The 25,155-nt window shown below is 55.0% G+C and overlaps 1 protein-coding gene across 10 annotated transcripts; it reads left to right on the top strand.

Moving 5' to 3' along the window:
• The first annotated feature begins 2,252 nt into the window (after positions 1-2,252).
• On the top strand, positions 2,253-23,181 carry TMEM151B (transmembrane protein 151B). Of its 10 annotated transcripts, none has more exons than XR_011049516.1 (3): positions 2,253-2,396; positions 9,575-11,188; positions 15,080-23,181. XR_011049516.1 is itself a non-coding variant. In XM_068415822.1 (2 exons), exons 1-2 carry the CDS (start codon positions 2,304-2,306, stop codon positions 11,009-11,011), a joined length of 1,530 nt encoding a protein of 509 aa, XP_068271923.1. In that variant the 5' UTR covers positions 2,253-2,303; the 3' UTR covers positions 11,012-23,181. The 10 variants fall into 10 exon arrangements, 1 of the variants encoding a protein (XP_068271923.1); XR_011049495.1 differs by having other exon boundaries at positions 11,645-23,181; XR_011049471.1 differs by having other exon boundaries at positions 9,575-11,561; positions 11,645-23,181.
• Positions 23,182-25,155: the final 1,974 nt, after the last annotated feature.

Below are 25,155 nucleotides of genomic sequence, written 5' to 3'. Positions count from 1 at the left end.
TTTGGATGGAGCAGGGCACAGGACTTCTTTGTGACACCTCAGTTCAAAAATAGCATAGCTGGTGATGTGCTTAGCACTGTTGTCTCCAAGACACAGAAAACTTGCTGCCAGAACCAGTATCAAAGATGCCTGATACAAAAAACCCTACTTCTGACTCACCAGTAGCTACTGAAGCTACTGAAGGATAAATTGCAGGGCTCTGTGTGGGTGGCTCCACAGGGGTGGCAGCAGCCCACTTCCCAAGGGTTATTCCTAGTGGATAACGAGCCCAAAATGGCCACAGTGAAGGAAGCTGCTCCTTGAGTCTGTGGGTGTCCTGTGGAACTCCTTGCCACAGTTTGTGCGCAGCATCTACAAGTCCAAAGTTAACACAAATTCAAAAGCAAATGGACAAATTCCCTGGAGAAAAAGCTGCCATGGGGTACTATATGCAAAGACACAAACTCATATCACCTTTTTTTCCCCTCCACCCTTCTGCTTTGCTCTTTTTTTCCTGTCTCTGAGAGAAAACCAGAGCTGTTCTTGGAGGTGATCATCCCTCAGGCACCTTTTAGTCTGGCTGAGGTCAGTTCCTCCAGGAGTCCCTACCGCTATAAAAAGCAGAAATGCATGTATGTATGCACATTATTTGCAACTGTCTATTAATGTGCATGCAACAGCATAGAGTGCTGCTACAGAAATCCTGGCAGCTCTGGGCTTGTGCCTCTTTACCTTGCTCTGCCACGGTGCACACGCACACCTTGGAGGCATGGGATCCATCACGTGAGGATGGGTCTGAAACCCTCGAGAGCCCAAGTGTGCCTAGAGGATTGGGCAGGGGGTGGCTGATAGGTAGGCAGCGAAATTCAGAGCAGGCTGCTCCTGCTTGCTGCTGTTCCCATGGAAACAGGGAAAAGGCGAGAGGAAATGCATCCCCAGCTTCTTGCGAAGACGAGCTCCCTCAGCAGCACCCCCGTCTGCCACGCCTACTCCCATAGGAAGCAGTCGCTGGCAGTTCCCCTTGGATGTGTCTCCTTGAGCGAGACCACCAGGCCTATGGCTCATTCCTTCCCCATCCCAGGCAACAGAGTGAGCAATGGCAAACCACTCATCCCAGCGCTAAAGCTGAGTCTCAGCTCAGAAAAAGTGAAGCAATTTCCAGCAAATTCTGCAGCTTATGCTTTTCCCCAGTTTGGATCTGGGGAAATACGTGCAGGGACACCTGCTTTCCCAAGATTGTAAGGAAGCTGGGGTCTACCTGCAATACTTGGACCTAGATGAGTCTGGACCTTTCCTGAGCTCTGTGTGTGCATCCCCTGAGGATGCTGCTGTGAGTTTAGATGGAGTGTTTGAAAAGACTTTCCCACTTGTCCCTGCAACCAAGCAGGTTAGGTCTCTGGGTGAAATACGCTGCAGTCAATTCTGTGATAGCTAGCTGAGCATCCTCGGGCCCGGTGGAGATCACAGCAGCGAAGACACTGCCCGACCTAGGGTTTTCCCCTGAGTGCCTGCATTAGCACTGATGGTCATCCTTACCCCCCCAGACCAGTTGGGGCTGCCCACAGATTAGAAAAACATAGCTGGAGCTCATGGAAAGCGCTCCTGGACCTCCGAGCTCTCCCACTTCATCCCGAGGGGAGGAAAACCCATGGGACTCCTCGCCTCCCCATCGGGCAGCCCAGATGGGGCCGAAGCCCGCACGGCCATCCCCTCGGTGGAGCTGGGAGCGGGAGCCCTCCCCGGCAGCACCCGGAAGGCAGCTCACCTCCCGGTGGGGCTCCCGAGGGGCGGCCGCACCGGGCTCCCTGCCTGCCTGACTGCCGCCGGCGCTTCAAGGTCACCCGCCGCCCATCTCGGGGCGGGCGCGGATCCCGCCGCTCCCCCATCCCATCCCATCCCATCCCATCCCATCCCATCCCATCCCATCCCATCCCATCCCATCCCATCCCACCTCATCCCATCCCCATCCCCATCCCCATCCCGTCCCCGTCCGGTCCCCCCCCGCCTCCGCCGCGGCCCTCCCACCGCGGCTCTGCCCGCCCTCCGCCGCGCCGGGCGCGGGCACGGGAGCTGCGCTGCGCTGCGGCGGAGCCGGGGGCCGGGGACCGGCGGGCGGCGAGCGCTGCCGCCGTGCCGCGGGCCGGGGGCCGTGCCGCGGCTGGGGGCCGTGCCGCGGGCCGGGGGCCATGCCGCCGCGCCGCCCGCCCGCCGCGCCGCCCCGCAGCCCGGCCGGCGACCGGCGAGGCAGCGCCCGGCGGCGGGCGAGATAATGCGGCTGCCCAGCCCGCAGGCACCGCCAGCGGGGCGCCCCCGCCGCCGCCGCCATGTCCCCCCCGGCCTCGGCGGCCGCCGCCAGCGAGGGAGGCAGCAGCACGCCGGTGCCTCCGGAGGAGGAGGCGGAGGGGGCCCGAGAGGAGGTGAGGAGAGCGGCCGCCCCGCACCCCGGGGCTGCCCCCATACACCCTCCCTCCGTCCCCGCCCGCTTTGCATGGCGCGCTCGTTGACCGCCCCGCCGCGGGCCGGGCCGGGCTTTGCCCGCAGAGGTACGGACACCCCCTCGCCGGGAGCCCCTCTCCCCTCCTCCGGCCCCGGGGCTGCGGTGCGGGCCGGCGGGGGCGGGGGGGCGAGGAAAGCCGCCTGTCGGTGCCCGCCGCCGGCAGGCTGCCCGTCTCCATCGCTCGGCTGTCACCTGGGGCTCGCCGCCGTGCCGCCGGGGCTGGACGGGGCGCAGCAGCCAGCGCCGGCCGGAGATGGGGCCAGGGGACGGCTGGGGTGTAGGAGGAAGGGAGAAAATCCCGAAACAGAAGCGCGGGGCGCTGCTGGGGCTTACTGCAGCGGGAAGAGGTTGTTACGGCTGGGAGAAGTGGATGTGGAGACTCCCCTTCCTGCGCCCTGGCTTGAGGGGTGCCAGGAGGTAGCGCGGCTGCCTGGCTCACTGCGAGGGAAGATGCGGCGGGCAGCAGGGGAGAGGGCTTGGGGACGGGCTGAATCCTGGGGTTGTCGCTGGTGACTGCTCTCAGCTGGAGGTAGTCTGGGGAGAGCAGAAGGTGCAGGCTAGGGCAGGCCAGGTACAAGCACAGCCTGGCCTCCAGGTATGCTGCAGAGTCCCCCAGCTGATGTCTTCTCTAGCGTCCAGGCAGCAGATGACAGAAAGCGTCAGGAGCTGGGTGCTCTGTGCACAGGGAGCAGCCCGCGGAGGCAGGTGTGCGAGCCCCTTTGTCTGCCCCCACAGATCCCACTTGCAGCTTGGGCTTCCCAAGAGGAGAGAAAGCAACCGCACTGACTAGCAAGACCCGCTTTATGCTATGGGGCTGGCAGCACATGGAGGACAGCTAGGCAGTGTAGGAAGGGCAGCGTTCTCCTGGCGTGGTGGGTTGTCCTGGCTGGTGAGACTACAGCTCAAAGGGCAGCCTGGGGGGTTGCTCGGAAGCTGGCGCATCACTTGTCCTCTGCCGTTAAGGAGCTGCGGTTAGTGAGTGCTGCATAATCCTGGTATTTTCTGCCTCCTTGGCTTAGGGAGAACATGCATGCCTGTTCTCGGTTATTCTATATATACAGACTTATATTTAGATATAAATAATTGCGGGAGAGGAATGCTGAAGTTCAAGGACTGGGAAGCTGTACAAATACTGTATACTCTGCTCTGCGGCTCTTCTTCTGTTCCTGCTTCCATTCAGCAACCCCTGGTGCCGTGAGCCCAGGCTCTCCAAACAGACCCTGACCAGTGAAGCTAAACCGTGATGTGCCTTTTTACTATGATGACATGCTTGTGCCATGCTGGGACATGGTCTTTTGCCCCCAGTGCCCTGGCAGTGCTGGTGCTATGTTCAAGAGAGCACAGTGACTTTTGAGAGGTGCCAAAGCGAGAGCTGGCTTGGATGAAAGTAGCATAGCAGGGGCAGTGCTCAGGTGAGTTTCCCTCGCCTACAGTGTCCCCTGCCTCATGGGGATTACAAGAAGATCGTCTGGGCTTTGATTGCTCTGCGGTGGCTGCAACTAGGGTGTCAGTATAATCTTACCCCGTGGGAGCAGGCAGAAGGGCTGCAGTCCATGACCTGTACTGTTTAGGCTAAGGGCACACTTCCCGCGGCCAGAAGCTATTGCAGACTTGCATGAAGCAGCTGGTGGAGGAGATGCAAGCTGCAGCCTCTCCTGACAGTGCCATGCTTGCTGGTGTCTCATCTGATGCAATGAGGAGAGACCTTAGTGGGGAGCTTGGATTCATAGACTGACCTAGGGCAATCCTCTTGTCTTCAGAAATATCAGGAGAGGAGAGTGTTCTTGCTCTGCTGTAGTGCTTGTGTAAGGCCATACTGGCAGTGTGATGTCCTCATTTCCATCAGGACCTACTGATGCTGCCAGCATTGCTGAGCATCCCAGGAGCATGGCTGAATCCCACCTGTAAGGGTCCATTGGCCAGGGCTGGCAGGGAGCCAGAGGAGGTGTCTGGGGACTGAAAAATGGGAAATGAGCTCTGTCCTGTTTGAAGTGCCTCATCTTGACATGTCTTGGGTCACTGTACCTCGGAGCCATGCAAGATTTCAGGTGGTGCTCACCTTGTCCCAGCATGGCAAGTAGCAAGAGCTACTGGCCAGAGCTGGCTGTAGCGGGCTGGCTGAGCCCTTGTTCCCTGTTGGCATCACATGCATACACCTACACTTCATGGTGGTGAGCTGAATCTCACTCAGCAATGCATTTCCATCTTGGAGGGTATGAAATGCCAAGGGACAAGCTCTTCAGCCTGGCAACAAGCGAAAGAATGTCCTTGTCATGCTACTCAGGTGGAATCCGATGGAGGGAACAAGTCCCTCCTCCAAGTTCCTGTGTAAAATGGACACCTTGGTACCATTGCAGGAGCTGACTGCTGGCAGCGTTCCCTGGCTCCTAGATGCTCAGCCTTCCCCTTTCCTCTGCACTTGGCAATGCAGCCAGCCTGGGGCTCAGCCAGCTCTTTCTTCTAGGCAAGTAGTTCCTGAATCTGGGTGGTAGGCATGTGGGGTGTGATGGGGGGGTTTGCTGGGACCATCCTGTCCAGGAGTTGCTGATGTCTGTCCGAGGCCTTGGAAGACAATGGCAGTTCCTAGAAATGATTGGATCCTCCTCACCTGCCTTGTTCTGGGGATTTGAGGTCAAAGGGGACAGGGCTTATTAAATTGTTGCATGATGTAAGCAAATCAGCAGGGCAGAGCCACGGAAACTGATGCTCAGGAGTCCCACTGGAGTCCCCTGCAAGCTACTGCCACAGCCTGGGACTCAGGAGCTACCTGGGCCTTCAGGCTGCTGCTCTGGGGCTTTTGATTCATTTTTTCAGCCACGTAGAGGGCCGTCTCTAGGTCGCCTAACTCTGCAAACCCAGGGCATCTTGTAAAGTGAGGGTTTAGTGTTCTGGGGGTGAATTGGAGATTTCAGGCTGGTCTCTGCAGGGAGAAGCAGGTGAGAGGTGTGGGCGGTGAAGGCATGGGAACACTTGTTAAATGGAGGGACGGTAGATGGGGCCAGGGACAGGCTGTGTCAGAGAGGGGCTTCGTAGAGCTTGAAGGATTTCTGGAGTTGTCTAGTGTTCAAAGTTGAGGGGTCAAGGTTGTAGGGGTGATTAGGTATTTTGGCCCATGCGCTAGGCCACTGGGGCTCTGGGCAGGTTTATTCCCTCAAGGCTTTTTTGAGAAGAGGATTCCCCAGAGCTCAAAGGAACTTAGTGCAAGCAGTGATGGGGGCCCTCTCTTCTACTGCCTCTGCCCTGTGCATTGAGGGCATCTCCATTTGCTTCACGGCTGCTCATAAGTCATCCCCTGCCTCCCTTCTCGTCCATCCCAGAGCAGCAGCTGCAGGTGTGGGACTCCATATCCTTTCACCTCAGGGGCAACGTCAGAGGCAAACGCTATGTATGAGGGAGGGGAGGCTGTAGCAACACTCTACCCCTTGCCCTTCCCAGTGTGTGTTACAGTTAGTGCCCAGGCGCCTTGCAAGTGTTGTCCCATGTGTTCTACATGGTGGACTGAAGCACAGAGAAGAGCCTTGACTGGGGTCCCACAAAGGGGTTGGCCGAGCCATGGCTGGACTGGTTCTGCCCTCTAGCACTGCAGAGGTGTTCAGGTGCACCTGCAATAGTGGATTTGCTCACCGCTCTCCAGTGCTCAAGCCTGAGCAGTGGGGGAGGCTCCCAGTGATGGAGGGAAACCCTGTTCACAGTGAAGTAGGGCAAGCCTTTCGCCTCGTTCCATCAGACTGCAGCAGGCAGATGATGATGGCATTTATATCAGAGCCTGCTCTCCTCCCAGTGACACTGTTCTGGGACAGAAAGAATTTCCCTTTCCCCAGCTTTCTCATCTGCATGTTTGCTGTGCTGGACTTCTCCAAGGCTGGTTAAGAGCTCGAGGAGGCAACCTTATTCAGCTGCTTCTGCAGGGGGAAGCCACAGAGCCGGTTGTTTGCTTCTGTGAGCCCTTTGAAGCCCGGGAGAGGAGCAGGGATGCTGCAGTTCCTACTGGGCTTAGAGTCTGCAGCTGGCTCCTCCTCCGTCTCTGCTGTGGTTGTATCCCCTGTCATTGGCACTTGATCAGCTTTCAGAAACCCCACTAGCAGAGCTGATATGTGTGTGTGTTTTACCTCAAAAGCCTAGAACAAAACTGGGTTATAAACAGTTTACAGCAAGGGTTAGCGTGACCCTGTAGAAGCGCTGCGGTATCTAAATGCTGCGTAGTCCTAGGAGGAGACTAATGCGTGGACTGGAGCCCTGCTAACACAGTTCCTGGAACCAAGCCTGGGCTGCATAGCGCTCCCTGCCACCCTGCCCCGGGTGGGTAACCGCAGCGGGGCTGGCCTGCAGCTCTGCAGGGCGACAGCCAGCATCGCCCTTCTCCTGAGCAGGATGACGCAGGCAGTGTGGGATGTGAGGGGCCGGGGAGCGACTGGGAGGTGGAATTTGCTCTTCCGAGATGGACCTGGCCGAAGACCTGCCTCCCTGGTGCCCCTTCCCCAACTTGACAAATGAATGAGCTGAATGCTTTGCTTTATTTCTTGTGCTCTGTTTGCAGATCCCCCCCAAACAAGGCACTGTTTCTGTGCAAGCCCTCTCACCCCACAGATACCCCAGGGTTAGCATGTGCCTTGCATCTCCTGCTCAGACCCCCCGTGCTCCTCCTTTGGCTGAGCAGGCCCCTTAGAGCCTCACAGCCAGGGCTGCTGGGGAGGATTTGCAACGCAGAATGGGGAGAGCAGGGTTTCCTCTGGGAGAGGAAACCTCCAGCTGCCTGGGTAGGGGCACAGCAGGCCAGTGAGGGAGAGCCGTGCTGCAGCCGAGCAAAGGCAGAGGGATCCGGGCAGGCTCTTGTAACCGCAGCGTGGACCTGAGCAGGGAGGCCACAGCTCAGGCGGCTCTGCCTGCTGGGTGCTCCCCTTCCTCTCCTTGCTCCCTTTTCTCTTACCCGAGCTTCCCTTCTTGACCTGTGATCGTGAGGCTGCTGCAGAGGAGGGTCACACTGGGAAGACTGGGGCACACATGTGTCCGTGCTGGAGCTGCTGAGCAGAGCCACCCTGTGCCCCTGACCAGCGCTACCCCACCTGCCTTCCCTGGGCTCTGTGTCTCTGTCACTGGCTCTTGCTCCCAGCCAGTTGCCCCAAAGAGGGGGGTTCAGCGCTACTGATGCTTGGGACCCCCGGCGGGACGTGCCATCGTTCCCCTCACCACCCCTCTGGATGTGCCGCCTGCTCTGCTCATCGCAGGCTGGCTGCTGGGCGGGTGGGAAGGGAAGGTCCCTGCCTCCGGGAGAGACACCTCGGTTGGAGATTTGGGCCAGATCCAGCCCTGCTAATCGCAGTGGCAGAAGTCCCACTGGCATGGGGTGGACCAGGCTTTGGCAAGGTGTAGGGAGGAAAGATTAGCATGTGGGACTCTAGGGGACCAAGCCAGGGCTGAGGGGCTCTTCAGGGAGAGCAAGGTGGATTTCTTAGAGGAAAGAAGCCCAGATCTGTCCCTAGAGCTGCCAGTGACATTGTGACCTCTGGTTCTTGCTTTAATTTCCCTTTTCATGCAACAGAGAAAGTGACTCCCCTCCTTTTTGTCAGCGTGAGCCCATTAAACTCTTTGGGATCCCTGGATGAAAGACCAGTGCGCTCAGGAATGGAAGAGGGATGGGGCCAGGCTTGGACTTCAGTGCCCTGAGTGGTGTCATTACAGCTGGTGTTAGCCCCTACAGTGGTGGAGGTGAGGTCAGGGGACGTGCTGCATGCAGCTGGGGAGGGAAACCAAGGCTGAGAGCCTCTTAGTGAGTTTAGTGGCATCTGCACAAGGCTGGGGTTCTTGCCCCCCTCTCTCAGGTCACACCTTTGGAGGCTACTGGGTTGGATGGTGTTTGTGCTGGATGAAGTCTTTTGTGTAAGAAAGCAAGTAACCTCTTTGCGTGTTCTCCTTTTGGGTGTTACACTGTCAGATCTCACTGACCAAGCTGGATCAATATTTGAGTCTTCAGGGTGTTGCAGAGAGTGACAGAGGTTTCCTTAAGTGGGGAGTCTTCCCAGGTCTTTGTGAAACCCTGCATGGTTCGTTCCTATGGTGAAGGCAGCAGTGCAATCTCTTTTAGAAGTCCTGTTGCTGAAGTCCTGCCCTTTCCTCACCATGAAAGACCTGAGAGCAGTTTTTGCAGAAGCGTGGGCTGTCACACCCAAATCCCAGAGCAAGCAGGGACATTTGCTGGAGGCCGTGACTGGCCACTCGCCCACCCTGCTGCTGCAGAGCAGTGGGCTGCTCTTCTCTTCCAGCCTGAACACCTTTTAGGACGTTATTCCATATTTGCTTTCGCTCCCACCAGAGGTGGCTGCGTTTCAGTTGTGCAAAAGTATTTTCCCATTTGTGTGGTTTATAAAGCACTTGAGAAGCACTTCAGAGCCCCTTGGGCTGCCAGGTGTTGTGGTGGGAATCGTCATTACCAAACAAAGGCCTTTCCAGCTGCAGAAGGTCTGTTTCTCCACCTTGAAGGCACCCCAGGCCACTTGTGCTGCCCTGGTAGGACAAATCTGAATGTTGCTGTTGGTTGTTACTGGGAAAGGGGGAGAGACTCGTGTGTGAGTGGTGAGAGGTGTTGTGGGATGAACTGTGGTGAGGTGTTCAGGTGGGACGACCCATCAGTTAGAGCTGCCTGCACCAGTGGGATGGGTGCAGAAGCCAAGGTATGTGGGGGAGATCCCCCAGCCTCCATCTTGCTGTGCTTCAGTACCCCTCCCCGGGAAGTGGCAGTGGTGGGGGTTACTCCCTGTTGAAGAAGGGGGATGCTCAGGGCGCAGGCCAGCAGAGTTGCCCTCTGCTGCTCTCCTTGTCGTCCACCTGGGCTCTGGCAGCCTCCCAAGTAGGGGTAGAGCACTGCAAAGGGAAGCAGGGGTGACAGCTGCCCACACTGTGGGACTGTCATCCTGGGAGAGATCCCGGCCTCTGGCCTGCCCACAGAGGCTAGGAGCCCTACGGTATCTGCCGTTTTGTCCCCATTCACAGAGCTACAGGTGCCACTGCGGCACCCTGCTGCGTGCTCCCCTTCCCCCTGCCACTGCAGCCTACTGACTCCTCTTTTGTTTTCTCTCCCCTTCTCCTGGTCCCCTGGAGCAGCAGCGGCCGGTGAAGCAGTCTCTCAGCAAGTCCCTGTGCCGAGAGTCCCACTGGAAATGCCTGCTGCTGTCCCTCCTCATGTACGGCTGCATGGGAGCCATGACCTGGTGCCACGTCACCAAGGTGACCCGGCTGACCTTTGACAGCGCTTACAAGGGCAAGTCCATGATGTACCACGACAGCCCCTGTTCCAACGGCTACGTCTACATCCCCTTGGCCTTCCTGGTGATGCTCTACGTGGTGTACCTGGTGGAGTGCTGGCACTGCTACACCCGCAACGAGCTGCAATACAAAGTGGATGTGGAGAGCGTGCACGAGCGCGTGCAGCGGATGCAGCAGGCGACCCCCTGCATCTGGTGGAAGGCCATCAGCTACCACTACGTCCGCAGGACCCGGCAGGTTACGCGCTACCGCAATGGGGACGCATACACCACCACCCAAGTGTATCACGAGCGGGTCAACACCCACGTGGCAGAAGCTGAGTTTGATTATTCCAATTGTGGAGTTAAGGACATCTCCAAGGACCTCATTGACTTGGAGAGTTACCCGGCCACGCGTCTCCGCTTCACCAAGTGTTTCAGCTTTGCCAACGTAGAGTCTGAGAACTCCTACCTGACCCAGCGAGCCCGCTTCTTCACAGAGAATGAGGGCCTAGATGACTACATGGAGGCCAGGGAGGGGATGCACCTCAAAAATGTGGACTTCAAGGAATACATGGTGGCCTTTTCCGACCCAGACAACCTGCCTTGGTATGTATCCCACTATGTCTTCTGGGTGGCGGCTCTGCTGACCCTATCCTGGCCCCTGCGGGTGCTAAATGAGTACCGCACCTCCTACGTCCATTACCACGTGGAGAAACTCTTTGGGTTCGACTACGTGGCGGTGACGCCGGCTGAGGAGCGCTCCTTCTGCCGGAGGATGCCCCGCGTCAACACGGTGGACAGCACCGAGCTGGAGTGGCACATCCGATCCAACCAGCAGCTGGTGCCCAGCTACTCGGAAGCGGTCCTGATGGACTTGGTGGGGCTCTCCAGCTGCACCAGCTACTCTGCTTGCCGGTATGGGGGCTACCGGCAGAACTGCGAGCGGTGCCACAGGACTATAAGCAGCTCCTCCATCTTCTCCCGCAGTGCCCTGAGCATCTGCAACGGCAGCCCCAGAATCCCCTTCAGCAGCAGCCGCTTCTCCCTGGGCCGCCTGTACGGCTCGCGACGCAGCTGCCTCTGGCAGAGCCGGAGCGGGAGCCTGAACGAGCAGAGCTGTCCCACCGAGCAGACCCGCCTCTCCAGCCAGGTGACTGTGGAGGAGGAAGACCCCCCTCCTTACCAGGATGCCCTCTACTTCCCCATCCTCATTGTGCACCGCAACGAAGGCTGCCTGAACCACGACCACCGTCACCTCCACCGCAATGGGTCCTGTGTGGAGACCTCACTGTGAAAGCAGAGGGCAGTGAGATCTCGTTGTCCGTTGCCTGGCCCAAGCCAGGCAAGATTTGGGGAGAGGAGTGCAGGGGAGAGAGATGGCCCAGGAGGACATCAGGATGGAGCGTACACAACATCTCACTCCAGCAGCCAGTGAAAGCTTGCCCCGCCATGGCTCTGACCTCCCGGAGGGGTGAGTGCTGATGCTCCCCCTGAGATGGCACAGAACTCTAGACTGACCACCACATGCAAAAAAAAAAAAAAAAATCAACCAAACCAACCCCAAAACCGTAATTCATGGCATCAAGATCCAAAACAGGGAATAAAAAGACAGGCGTGATGCAGGGAGGGATGTGCTTTGGCTCCCAGCCCTGGCTCCAGGCTGGCTTGTGCTCCAAGGAACCAGCAGCCACCAGAAAGCGCTCTGCTGCACCTCTGCCCACCCTGCCACCCACGCTGGAGCAAGACCCCTCTCAGGGTAGAAGGGAACGGGCCCTTTGGGAGCAGCATGTAACTGCCTGTGCCTAAAGGTCTGGGGTGCCCAGGCACATGGAGCTGAGCAGCAGGTTAGAGCAAAGGCTGAAAGGCCCGAACCCAGCTCTTCCCCTTCCCCCCAACCGTTCCCCGCCTTCCCCACTTTCTTTTTTAGACCACGCTTCGACTGTTACTCTGTTCTCACTGCTGGGAATGGCACCGCCTCCAGAGGATCCCAGGCTCGGCTCCTTAGGAAGCCTCGGCACGCCAGTTCTGAGAGTCAGCATCCCCTAGGTAAAGGGCTTTCGGTTTGGGATGACAGCAGGCAGGCAGCACCGGGGAAGGGATGAATGTGCAAACCCAGATGGAGCTGAGATCTGCAGCGCTACTGATCTGCTTGCTGGAGGAGGGCTCAGCTGGGAAGAGAAAACGGGAGGCCCCCGGTGATCTGGGGAAGGGGGAGAGGATGGCGCTGGGACAGGCATCGTGGTAATAGGTGGCACATCAAGTGGCTGGAGTCCCTTCCTGGCTTTGAAGTGTGTCCTAATCGGTTCAGACAAGCATCAAGGAAGGCTCTGGTAGGTTCAGCTGCAATTCGCCTATTGATAACAGAGCAGCAGGTTGGTGCATGTCTGCAAGAGTGAATTTTGCATGAGATCAGGCTGGGCTCCGGCTGCAGACTCTGAGCTGCAGGCTCCTGGCATCCTGGTTATGGCAGAGAGCTCTGAGGGGCTGGGATGGGGAAATGCAAAAGCACGCCGGAGCGTTGGGAACCTGGGCTGGGAGGTGGGGAGCAAAGGGATTCCCTTTCTGTGGGACCCCACTGTGGGTGCAGGACCCACAGCTGGGAGGCAGGGAGGCATCTGCTATGAGGGATACTCTGCAGAACAGAGGCTGGGGATACGTTAGAGGGGAACCTGCTCAAAATCAAGCAGTTTGCACCGCAGAGGTTTTTGCAGAGAGGTGTCAGGCTGTGAGAAGTGAAGTGGCTTCTGTGTAGCCCATTAGCCCCTGGGTTCCTCTGCCTTGCTCTTGTCAGGGCAGGTTGGCCTGCTCTGAGCTCTGTGCTGCCCCTTCTGCCCTGCTGGAAAGGATCTTGGTGACTTTGGGCAAGGACCCTTCATGTCACTGAAGCTGCATCAGTGGCTGCAGCATGCAGGCACACAGCTTTTCCTTCTCCATCAACACATCCCCAGATCTCTCGTGTCCCTGTTCTCAGAAAAGCTGTCTCCTTTTCAGTCAGCTCGTTGAGGGAGTGCATGCCAAATCAGCCAGTGATTTCTCCAGACAGCACTGCTCCTCAGCCTCACCACGCTTCCCTCATCCACTGGGGCAAACAACGGCTGAGAACAGCAGGTCTTGGGTGACAAGAGCAAGTCCATTAGCACCTGGGCATTTAAGCTTGGTGTCTGTCTCTGCATCCATCACAGAAGGGCAAGATGTAGCAGCAAACAGTAAGGCATTTTATTTACTTATTGTCCTGCCAACTTATTAATGAAGGATCTGTTTCTCTAGTCATGGTGCTGTACTGCTTCCTCCCAGGTCTTGGAGAGGCTGCAAATGCACCCTTCCACCACATCGGTCCTCTTTTGAAAATCATCTTTTGCGGGCGAGCCTGGGGCAGTCAGCACCTGTGGGAATTGTAAGGCTCCACTTGGCTTCTCTTTGTGCCTTGTGTGTCCTGGTCAGTGTCTCTTGCCCTTGTCCTCCTGGATCTCAAGTGCAAGACTCCAAACAACGGCGGTTTGAACAGAAAGGCCCTTAAAATCCCACTCCGCTATGATTCTGTCTTGTCATCTGCCCTTACTATCACTACCAGACCTAGATGTTGGCTTAAATAAGTGTCCCTTTGAGAATGGGGAAGCATGAGGTCTATGGTGTGGGCATATCCTTCTCCGTGTTTTGTTCTCATCATTATTGACATGGATTCAGACTGGGTGAAAGCGGCTACAGCCCCCTTGGCTGCCCTGGGGTTTTCTTGCTTAGTGATGACATTTGTCTTGCTCTGCGCTTATGCTCTCTCTCTAAGGGCCTAATGTAAGCCAAGGCCAATGCTGAGGGTCCTCGTGACTCTGGAGAGATAATGGTGTGTGCTTATATGTCCTGGTGAATCAGGAGACAGTCAGTCAGTGGAGCTGCAATGGGTCATTAGTGAGAACGTGGTCCACTTGTCCTTCTCAACATGTTCTCTTTGAAATCTCCTACACATTGCTTAAATTAGGTTGTGATGGCTCATCTTGCTATCTCCAGCCTCCAAGGTGTCTTGGACAGATGGATTTATCAAAGATTTGGCAGGTCTTCTAGCTCCCTGGGGCAAAGACAGTCCTCAGAACAGGGACAGATTAGTGGAGTCTCTGTGCTCCCATCCTTTAGCACCTGCAGCAGAGTTCTGCTTTCAGGCACCTTGTCCTTGGCTCTTTCTAGGCCTTTTCACGAGACTGCCTCAATTCATTCCTCTGACCCCATTTTCACCCTTGAAATTTTATTCTGGAGGTGGTCTGTCCAGGTGGATACACGTGTCTTTGGGGCAAGGCTGCGGCTCTGGCCTGCAGGATCCATGCAGAGCCTTCCTGCTGCTGAACACCTTCCCCATGCACTTAGTGCCAGCCGCAGCCAGGTCCCAGACATAGTCCCACTGCCACAGTCTGTGGCCATGCCAGACCCACAGCACCCTGAGGAGAAGTGGGACCTCTCTCACCAGTGCTCTCCACTGCACACCAGGATTTCTCAAAGATCCCTTCCTCATATTCTTGGCCCTCCTACCCCACTGCAGCTGGTGGAGCTGCACCCCCACGTGGTTCAGCCTACTCCGTTCTTGCCAGGCTGGACACCTTTCTGCCCTGTCTTAGGCTCAGGAAAGGGGGATGGCATGCCTGGGCATGGCAGGGGAGCAGGACTGGGCAGGAGGGACAGGAGCTGCCTGGTGACTTGGCAGAGAAGTGGTGGAGCTGAAGAGGATAGACTGAAACTGGGGTTGTGTTCCCTCTCCTTCTCCCTGCCTGCAACGGCAGGGCAGCATGTCTAGCCAGGCAGTGAGGTTCATGGTGGGCAACTGGGCTCTCCTTTCCGACCCCCAGCATGGGACGCAGCCAGCAGAAGGGGTGTACATGTATAGGTTTCCTCCTAAGTGTTGGCGAAGGACCATAGTGCCCTGGGCAACGGGTGGCTGATTTAATTCTCCTTGCAGCTCAGGTTATCAGCACCAATATGCAAAGACAGTTGCTGTTCTGGCGCACAGCCTCTCCATGGTGGAGTGGTCCCATCTCCCCCAGCACACAGACATGCATCCGCCATGGCTTCAGGCTGAGCAGCAGTCAGGCGCCTGCTTTTCCTGCAGACTTGTGTCTGCTCTCTGCCGTGTCTGCCTCGGTGATGACGATTCCTTTGGCAGCTCAGTCGATGGCCCAGTCTGCTCCTCTCATGATAGCCTTCTCCCTTATATCTAACCTGAATTCTCCCTGATGTATCTTAATCCCATTACATCGGCTCCATTGACTGGTGAGTTTAATTGGCTCTGCTGCTTTTCTCCATGGCCTTCCCAACATAAGCAGGTGTTATCTGGTCTCTGCAGCCTTCTCTTCACCAATCCCAGTGTCTTCTCTCCCCCCAGGATCTTACTGGGCAAACCCTGGCTTGTGTGATGGTGCCGAAGTTTTCCCTGTGTAGAGAGTCTGTCCTTCCTGCTCTGAGCCTGGCCTGGGCGAGAGGAGAGGGCCAAAGGTACAAGCAATGCCTCGGTCTGTCAGGCTGCCTGTGTCCTCATTTCTGGTGCAGAAGATCTCCTCAAAGTGAGTGAAGTACACGGAGCTGCTGGTCCCTTACGCAAGGAAAGCAGGACAGCCTACATCACCCTTTGGGAAGGTGAAAGCTGGGTGCTTCTCAGTGCGAAGGGGCAATAACTAGAGGATCTCCGCAGTCAGACGGCTTTGTTATTTTCCATACGTCATTCACCCGTTGCGGCTTTCCATGGGCCGAGAGTCAGGCTCAGCATTGCACTTGTCAGCAGGCTTTCCTCTCATACCGGGACGAGTGAAGCATGAATGCTGCCAGCTCCTCTTCCTGGTGCTTCGTGGTGTTAATACATCCCTAGAAGAGAGCTAGTCCTCATTGCTGCAATGAGGACAATAAGTTTGGGCTATTTGGTGTTTCCCGTTGCTGCCAGTATACTTACTGGGTACTTAAAAGCTCTCCAGCTTTCCTGAACTAGAAAAAGAGAGAGAATGAGCATGTGAGAAGCTCTGGATTAGCTGATCTTCAAGACACATCATCACCCATTTATCCATCTTTCAGCACACACTGGAAGCTTCCCAGATAGTGCCCAGCTCTTTGTTCATGCAGGACGAGGCGGTGACACCAGCCAGCCTGGTGGTACTTCTTGAGCCCACTGCATGTCATGAAGACTACACCACGGAGGGAGATTTCAGAGGGGGCTTTCAGGCTGAGTGACTGTAGGGGAGTTCGTTAGGATAAGGAGAGGGAATCTCATCTTATGGCCAGTGCCAAGCCTTCCAGAGTCACACACTACGCGAATACTCAGGATTAGTGCTGGGGAAGCTGATCTATTTCTGATTTCAAACAAGCACACCCCTCTCCTTTTCTGCTCCCCATAAAATGCAAATGTTAGAGACCCAGCCTGTCCCTGCCCTCTTTGTTGTCTCTCCACTGATGCTGGAGAGGCTGCAGAGTTGTTTAGTAACTCTGATGGATGCCCATGGAGAGACGACTGCAGGAAGAGGTCTATTAAGTGGAAGTTTAAGAAATTTAGGTAGCATCCAATGCCAGTAGATAATTGCCTGCTGATTAGCCTGGGGGAAAAATAATACCTTGTAAGCTCTCCCTCCAGCCTTTCCAACCATGGCTTCAGTACTGCTGTCTAATACCACCAAGGTGCTGCCTTACTTTTAGCAGGGTACGACCTTGCTGCAATGTGTTCCTACTTTGCTGCAGGAGTTGTAGGGCATGGGTCTGAAATACTACAACACTACCAAGAAGTTGTGTTACCAAAGAGCTATGAGTCTCAATTTGTGATATGTGCTTCTAATCGTGTTTCGTTCATATTCAGTGGTTAGAGTAAGGTCTGTACGAATATGATCTGGATCCATATCATCTCAGAAATGGGACATGGTTTAAGTGTTAGCTCTGTTTGGTAATACTGCCTCCTGCGATGCACGTGGGCCTAGAGTCCACACTGAGCCAGGTATGCGTGGGCACCAAAGGCTGGTTCATAGGACCTGAGATCCCAGTGGGGACTTGGGGCTGAGCCTGCCGAGGGCTCTTTTCTCCGTGGGCATTCTGGAAAAAGGAGAAAGGGGCTTAGTCACATTTCAGGTAGAAATTAATGGGCTATGTTCATTCCTAGTGTAATTCTATTGAAGCCAGTGGTACTACACCAATGTCAGCTTGGCTTAGCAACTCCTCAGAGTGGTCTGTCCTTGAGTCCAGACAAATTGATCTGTCACAGTGTTGCTTTGATGCATAGAGTTTGTGTTGGGACTTGGCCAACACAAATGAATGTTGAATATCTACTGTCTCTGCAAGCAGGGGGTTGAATTGTTCTGCTCTACTGCCTCCATCACAGCTGCTCCACCAAGGGAAATGTTATCCCCATGGATGAGATCTCGTCAACTCCCTCAAAAGCAAGCTAACAAGCAAATTGACTTCCACTGCACTGGGAGAGAAGCCTTCTCCCACAGGACTGTAGCCTTTCTGCACACGAGGTAAAAGATGTCCCAAGGACAGAACTGAACCTGCAAGACCCATGGCCTCATGGCCTCCCCTTCCTCCTTCCCTCCTCACCTTGTCTGTCTTGGGGGAGGAACAGTTTCTTTGTGGAGTTCAGCAAGCTCCTCTTCCTGCAGCTCATAACCAGGCTCTACTAACAGGTGCATGATCCACCTATGCAACACTTCCAAAAGCTGCCGAGTTTTCAGGAGCCCACGTGCGGCGTGGCCACCCAGCACTGAGAATAAGCACAGCGGCTGCTGGAAAGCTAAGTGGGTTTTATTCCTCCCCTCCTCCCGAGGAAGACTGTTTTTGTTGGGGATTTTTGTTTGTTTGTTTGGTTTTTGTAAAATTAATTTGGGGAAACGAAGCTTGTGAGAAATTGGTGCCCATCCTGAACCCTCCCCAGTCCTTCGAACTTTGGGAACGGATGGATCACCTACTGTGATTATAATTTAGCGGACTTTGTAGAGCAAAGTAACTTCACACACAGATACACGAGGTTCTTTCACTCTCCATCAGCACAAGCTGCTTCTGCAATCTTAGCTACTCACATTAGTGAAAGAAAAAGCCTAGCTAGAATGTGGTGAGATGACTTAGTATTTTGTATCAGTCCCATGGTCCCAATGTCCATTAGCAGCGCCGTCAGCTGCCGTGCCATGGATTCAGACTTTGGATGGCAGCCCATGAACCAGTCAGGGTGAAAAGGTTTGGAAAAACCCAAGCCCGAGTCTATACACGTCTCCAGAAGCAGATGTAGAGTGAGGATCAGCTGAAAGCAGACATTGCCTCCTGCTCAGCCCAGCCAGAAGCTGGTGGGCTCTGTTTGTGCTGCACCTGCCCTCCCAGGGAGAGCCTGTCCCCAGGGGCCGAGTGGAGGGGAAGGAATGGGATGCAGCGTCTGACAAAGCAGCGTGTACAGCACTGTTTAGCTGGTTGGGAATAAAGGGGTGACAGCTAGACCCCAAAATAACAGGATTTCACTTTGGAAATGCCAACGGCTTTTTTCAAACTGAAACGAGACTAAAAGCCCTTAACAGTTGTGAGGAGTGTTTCAGGTTGCTGTTCCTTGCTTAAAAAATTTGATTTTTAATGACAAGGTGGATTTAAACGCTCCACTTCAGCCAGCTCTGTTAGAAATGCACAGTGCTGGTGGAGAAGAAATGCTCAAGGGAGATTGGGATGGTAGCCCTGTGGCTTAGCAGTGGGATAGGCTGGTCAGGAAGGGAGGCTGGAGTCCAAAGTCCTCCTCTGCCCCTGGAGGTGTGACATGGCCCCCCACCCCAGCGTGCGTGCGTGGCAGGGTGGGCTTCTGCGTGCTCGGGTCCATGGCCGGGACCCGCGGCCCTGCAGAGGGTTGGTGTGTTTGTGGCCTTGGTCTGGTGTCAACCATCCGTCCCCGTGGCGAGGGCTTTGCAAGGTGACAGAACATCACTTGTTCCTCGTGAGAGGAAACTCCTGACCTGGTTTTTGTGAGGAGATGGTGTGGTGTCACATTTGCTGCAGCGAGAGGCAGGGAGCAGGGATAAAAGCATGGAGCAAGCTGTGTTTGAGAACAAGCTAATCCCTTGCTGGCCACCTGAAGCGGGAGAGCTGCTGGATCTGCTCCCTGGCCAACACTCTCCAGCTCTTCTCACCCTCCCCAAACCCGATGTGCAAATTGTCATTCCTCTGAGCTAGCTAAAGCATCCCCCTCCCCTGAACTCCTCTGAGGCCATGCATGCACATTATTTCAGTCCTTTCCCTGCTAGGTGCCATGGGCTGGCCATGAATGCCAGCAGATGTGTGATGACCTCAGGCATGCCAGTGGCCAGACCTCACCATAACTTTCTGGTTTCCCTGCGCACGGCCTTCCAACAACACTCCCTGCGCTGCGTGCCTCGTGCTTGCTTGGTGGAGAGACAGGACAGCCTGCAGAGCGTTGCAGCACATCCTGGCCTCACTTCTGCATCACTTTATGCTTTCCCAGAGAATTTCACAGCACTTCTCTGAGCCTTTGTAGACAGGGTAATTTCAACAGACCAAAGTTAGAAAACAGAAGTCCTTGACATTTTGGTGGTCCTGATCTCCAGGGCCCTGGTGCTGTCCCTGGACAGCAGAGGCAGGTTGGCTGTTGTGGCAGTGCAGGACCAGGGGACAGCGTCATGGTGAAAGCAGTGTGTCTGCTGGGGGAATCTGAACATGTGCTCTGTGCTTCTCTGCTGGGACCGAGGTCAGCTTTGCTGTGGGCTGAACAAGGCGCAGCTGTTGGAGGAGCTAGCTGAGGAGGGCAGAATAGCATGTGAAGGCTCAGCAAGACGTGTGGAGAGGAGGGGCTGTACAAGAACAGCTGTAAAAGGCTTTGCAGATGTGGTTTTTGCAGGAGACACGAGGCAAGACTGGGCAGGAGGCTGCTTTGCTGGAGCAGTGGTGCTGCAAGGCCGGGAGGGTGGGAGGGAAATAGGGGGAGCGGGGCATTTCATGGAGAACCCCAGGAACAAAGCGGGCTTTCAAAGCAGGCTGTGCATGCTCTGGCCGAGGAGGTATTTCCTCCTCGTGAGGAAATTTCCGAGACGGGCAGGAGGTATTTCCAAGCTGAGGTGCCCCGGCCAAGCCTCGCTGCATCATCAGAGCAGCGATGTCGCCTCCAAGCCCAGCACTGACAGCTCGAGCACGTGTCACCAAACCGCAGCGGCTAATGCAGCCACAAGGTGTAAATGTCACTAATGAATAAATTGCCTTGTGCTTCGGAGAGGCTAATCCGTCACAGCCGGGGATGGGATCTGACAGGCTCATCTATTTCAGGCACAGCCTGTAGGGAGGAGGAACTGCTTCATTTCTGAGCCATCCCCTCTACCTTGCGAAGCGGATGCAGGGCTTGGCTCTGCGCTGCTCCCCAGCTTCCCAACCACATGAGCTCAGCTCTGGGGCCCCCAACATAAGAAGGACATGGAGCTGTTGGAGTGAGTCCAGAGGAGGGCCACAAAGATGATCAGAGGGCTGGAGCACCACTCCTATGAAGACAGGCTGAGAGAGTTGGGGCTCTTCAGCCTGGAGAAGAGAATGCTCCAGGGAGACCTTCTAGCAGCCTTCCCGTGCCTGAAGGGGGCCTACAGGAAAGCTGGAGAGGGACTTTTTACAAGGGCAAGTAGTGACAGGACGAGGGGGAATGGTTTTAAACGGTTGGACTCGATGATCCCAGAGGTCTCTTCCAACCTGGTTGATTCTGTGATTCTGTGTAAACTGAAAGAGGGTAGATTTAGATTAGATATTAGGAAGAAATTCTTTACTGTGAGGGTGGTGAGACACTGGAACAGGTTGCCCAGAGAAGCTGTGGCTGCCCCTCCCTGACCGCGTTCAAGGCCGGGCTGGATGGGGCTTTGAGCAACCTGGTCTAGAGGAAAGGTGTCCCTGCCCATGGCAGGGGGGTTGGAACTAGATGATCTTTAAGGTCCCTTCCAACCCAAACCATTCTATGATTCTATGATTCATCCCTCTTCACTGTGACCGAAAGAAGCAGCAGGAGAGGGTCTAGGTTAGCCAAAAACACCCTGTCAGCAGGGCCGTGTGAGGACCCCAGCTGGGGCTAGCTAGTGAGGGAGTTCGGAGGGAGGCTGCTGCACACAGGGCACCGGTGGTGTAGGTGCTGACAGGGTAAAGCGGTGGGTCCCCAAAGATCAGGAGAGCTTGTGTCAGTTGTCTGGGGTGCAGAGCCATGGCCTGCACCGTGTGTGTTTCAGGCCAGTAGTGCTTGGTGCCGTGTTGTACAAATGTGCCGTTTACTCCCCAGTTCGGTTTCACAGTTTGCCCCTATAAGAGGCGACCTGGAAATGCTCCGAGGCTGCCCCAGCCCAAGCCTTCACCCTGTCTGGAGACAGGGCTCTACTATGCTGTCCCAGGGGCAGTGCACAGCCCCCCCCATTTCCCCTCCTGCTGTTGAACCCCAGCCACCAGCACCTTGCCAGGCTGTGCAGAGGGCCAGCAGGTACTCGGCAGGCAGGGACAGAAGCTCAGCGTGGGCAACTCCAGCCCCATCGGTGCAAAGGGAGGCTGAACGCAGCAGCCATTTCCACGCACAGCCTGCTCCTCCACCCCCAGTTGGTGCTCGAAATCAACCTGCTGTCCTGTTTACGACATATGCCAGCGTGACACCTTGCAAATCGATGCCTGGGTCACTGTCAGCAGAAGTCGCCAGGCTTGGGAAGCCAGCCACCGGCTCCTGCTGCCGTGCGTGCTGTGCTCAGAGCAGCAGAAGCAGAGCTTGCCATCTGCTGCGGGAGGGAGCCAGACGGGCACCCCTGCTCCAGCCCGATGGGGCACCCGCTGGCATAGTCAAAGTGAAAGCCCTCGTGTCATTCCCCCTCCTTTACTAACCGGCCACCCCTCTGTCTCCCCACATCACTCTGGCACAGACCCGGGGGTGAGGGGATGCTCCCAGCTTGTCTGGAGTCCCCCTGCTGCTGAGTGCCACCAAGTGCTGCTCACACTGCATCAGCGGATGGCAGTGGAAGGGGACACCAGCTCTCAAGCAAGGTGCCGGAGGTTGTTCCTTCCTCTAGACAGAGGCTCACAGCTGACCCCCCTCCTCAAAGCCCCACAGTACTCCCTGGGGATGGATCTCACAGGAGAACTAAGGGGTTCATACTGGCCCTGCACTGGCACATGCCCTTCCCAGCACAGTGAACCTGCTAGTTACCGCTCTGCAGGCAGTCCCACACCTCGGTATCTGGACCTGAAGGTGACAAGTGACCCACCAACGATGGGAGTGTTTGCACTCCGACACTCTGCTGTTGCTGTCAGGGCCTTCGTTTTTACCAACGTGTACGGCATTTGAAATGGTTTCAACCCTTGCAAACTGGCAGATAGCGGACTGTTGATCTTGGGTGTGGGCGAATGCTGCAGGCTGCTCGGTTTGGGCTTTGCTCTTTGGCCAAGAGATTGATGGGAGGGAAGGCAAAGGGTTGTCCATGCAGCAGCTCCTGTCCAGGCATTCCTGCATGTGGCAGCCCTGGAGTGGGTTTGGAGGGTGCTCAGGTGGTGTTAACAGTCTCAGCTATTTGCAGGAAGAGGAGCTGTGAGTATCCTGGAAAGCAAGTCAACAGTTGTTCTGCGGATGATATGTTTTCCCAAGCCCTTTTCTTTCCATAACTCTTCCTCACTGGCTCTGGCGGCCAGTTCCTCCCCACGTGTCTGCTAGCATGTCTGAGGGAATCTCATCGCTGCTCTCCCAGCACGAGCTTTCATTGCACAAGTGGCTGACCAGATGCAGCCCTGTACTTGGAGCTACAGGCAGGCTTGCCCAGCACCAGGCCACCCCCATTAAGCCCCCACCCCATCCTCGCTGCTGGAGCTGTTCCTTCATCAGCCTGAAGATGATCTGGGTCTTTTCTGCTGTTTCTGAACTCGAGTTCTCATCTCATTCAGGTGTGTCATTCAGTGGAAATATTTTGTAAATGCAAATAAAAAGAAATAAATCTATTCAATACCTCGGTCTCGAGGATGGGAAACAAGTAGTGGGAGACGCCTGGGTGGGGAGGTTTCACAGTTGCTGCTGCTGGTTAAGTTTTCTTGTGGATGTAGCCCCTGGGGCATCCACAAATATTTGGGAAGGGAGCTACACAGCCCTGCGAGGGCTTGGGGCTGAGCCCTGTCAGCACCCCTCGCATGGCCAGTGCTGCTGGGCACAGCCTCGCACTCCATCCTTTCTGCTCTATAAGGGGTGACACGGTGCAGGTAATGGTCCTGTCAGCCGGGGGCCAGCGGGCAGCAGCGGCAGCGTGGGCATCTCTATCCATCAGGCAGAGCAAGGTAGAAGCGGGTACGTGGTGAACAAATTCTTTTGTGAGCACTGGGAAACAGTTTTTACTTTTCAACTCTGTCAATATGATCTAGCTCTGTCTGTCTCTCTATATATGTACAAACAGTATATCACAATGTTGCCTTTTTTGTTGGAAATATCAAAGTACAAAGATTGTAAACCAAATCGGTGTAATAAAAGTTTCAGACGATTCACTGAGGTGACTGCCAGTGGTGGGTCTGTGAGCGCTGCTGCCAGGCAGGGCTGGGAGATGCCTGAAGCCCCTGCGTTGCTCAGTGGGCAGGAGGAGATGGAGGTCAGCCTGCTTGCTTAATTCCCTGATGACCTCTCCTGAGTGGGGCGGTCGAAGGACCGAGGCAATCAGGTACGTTCCCTGTCCTCAGGTGGCCACAGCCCATGGGGCAGAAGGGAGATGCTCCATTTTCCTCCAAGCCCAAGGATGAGGAGAAGGAACACGCCTCCACACAATCCAATGTGAATCAAAGTGAAGACGCTTTATTAAGCATAAGCTGTCCCTTTTATACATTTTGTACTTTCCCTGGCTGTAAGCATGTGCATTGCTATTGGTTAATATTACGAAACATACTCTTCTTTGATGTGTTGATTGGTCACTGCTCTGCCACTGGTCCTTTCTTAATTGGCTCCATCAGTTCTTGTTTCTTCTCCTCCGTGTTCAGCTCCCACTGGCTACTCCCTCAATTCTTGTTTGCTCAACTGCTGTTTTTCCTCATCTCTTCTCTCCAAGGTCGGCTTGTTGACACTAGCTACATGAATCTTGTCACGCAGCTAGGCCCTCACTCCATACTCTCATACTTCTGGCTCATTACATGACCGCTCTCCTCCAAAAACCCCTCTACAATTCCCCCTTTCTTTTCTTGAGCCAGAAAAGCCATGTTTATCATCCGCTGCAGGGCCCTTTGCAAGCAGGAGAATAAACACGGTAATACAAGCATAATAATACAAATCATGAACAATCCCATCAATAGCATTTTAATCAATCTGACCAGCCATCCAGGAACCCATGCTGTTCCCGTATTTTCTGATTGGTATCCATGAGCTCTTTGATCTGCTTATGAATTGACTTGGAGTGATCATTCAGATCCATGTAACACATCCCATCAAAATCCTGACATCCATGACCATGCACTAATAATAAAAAGTCTATAGCAGCTCTATTTTGTAAGGTAGCATGTCGGATACTATCTACATCATTGGCTAATGTTCCTAAAATTCTAGAAGTTCGGTTAGCTCTTTTTGCAACCTAGCAAGCTAAATTTCACAATTGTGTTAATCCTTGTGCAGCATCGTTACATTCTATCCCTGTGTTAGTGACACTTCTTTTTTACCTGGCCTTATGTAGGTTAGTATGGTTAGTATGACTTTTCGTGTAGGCATTAGTAGACTTAATTTACCTATGGTACACGGACCTCCCAGTTTCTTACTGGGCAACTTTGGCCAAGCCCTATCCCCACAAATTAGGAATATACCCTTTGGTAATTTTTGCTTTCAGATCTGTTTAAGGGGACCCCCACTAGACATGTATGAAAGGGTTGTTCAGGCTGAGCTAAGGAGGCACAAAACTGTGTCAGGTTCAGGCTCCGCATCAGAGTCACCCAAATGTTGTGACACCCCTTCCACGGTGTCAGCGGAAGGACTATCGGTTGATGACCTTTTGTCAGGTCCAGGATCCAAAGCAGGCTTAACACAGAAAAAACAACCCCTTGCTTCATCATGACTGCGCCTTTTGCTCCCTTTTCTATACCTCCCACGCAAACCTTTTTTCACACTTCCCGCAGTCAGGGCACTGGATCTCTCGAGAGGTTAGTGTTCCGAAGCAGATCCTGAGATGGCTCATGTAGTTCGGGTTGTTTTTGTAGCCACGGCTTCACCCACTTAGCTGGTACCCATTTGGCTCCTGTATCTGTAACGACACATGCATACCCTCGACCCAACATTATTAATTTCATTGGACCTTCCCACACACCAGTCACCCCATTTTTTACCATCACTTTGGCTTGTTCCTGTTCTTTCTGAAAAGCCTCCATACCTCCCTTTAACCCTGCACCATGTTTTACCGCTGGGGGTACAGAGTAGTCCTGTGGCAAGCGTAAAAAATTTAGTACATAAAGCACTTTACACAACCTGTCAGGAGGAGATAGCCCTGGCTC

The sequence above is a fragment of the Nyctibius grandis genome, chromosome 1, assembly GCF_013368605.1.
Source record: "Nyctibius grandis isolate bNycGra1 chromosome 1, bNycGra1.pri, whole genome shotgun sequence".
In the NCBI taxonomy this organism is placed as follows: Eukaryota; Metazoa; Chordata; class Aves; order Nyctibiiformes; family Nyctibiidae; genus Nyctibius; species Nyctibius grandis.
This window is presented reverse-complemented; position numbering and strand designations above follow the sequence as displayed.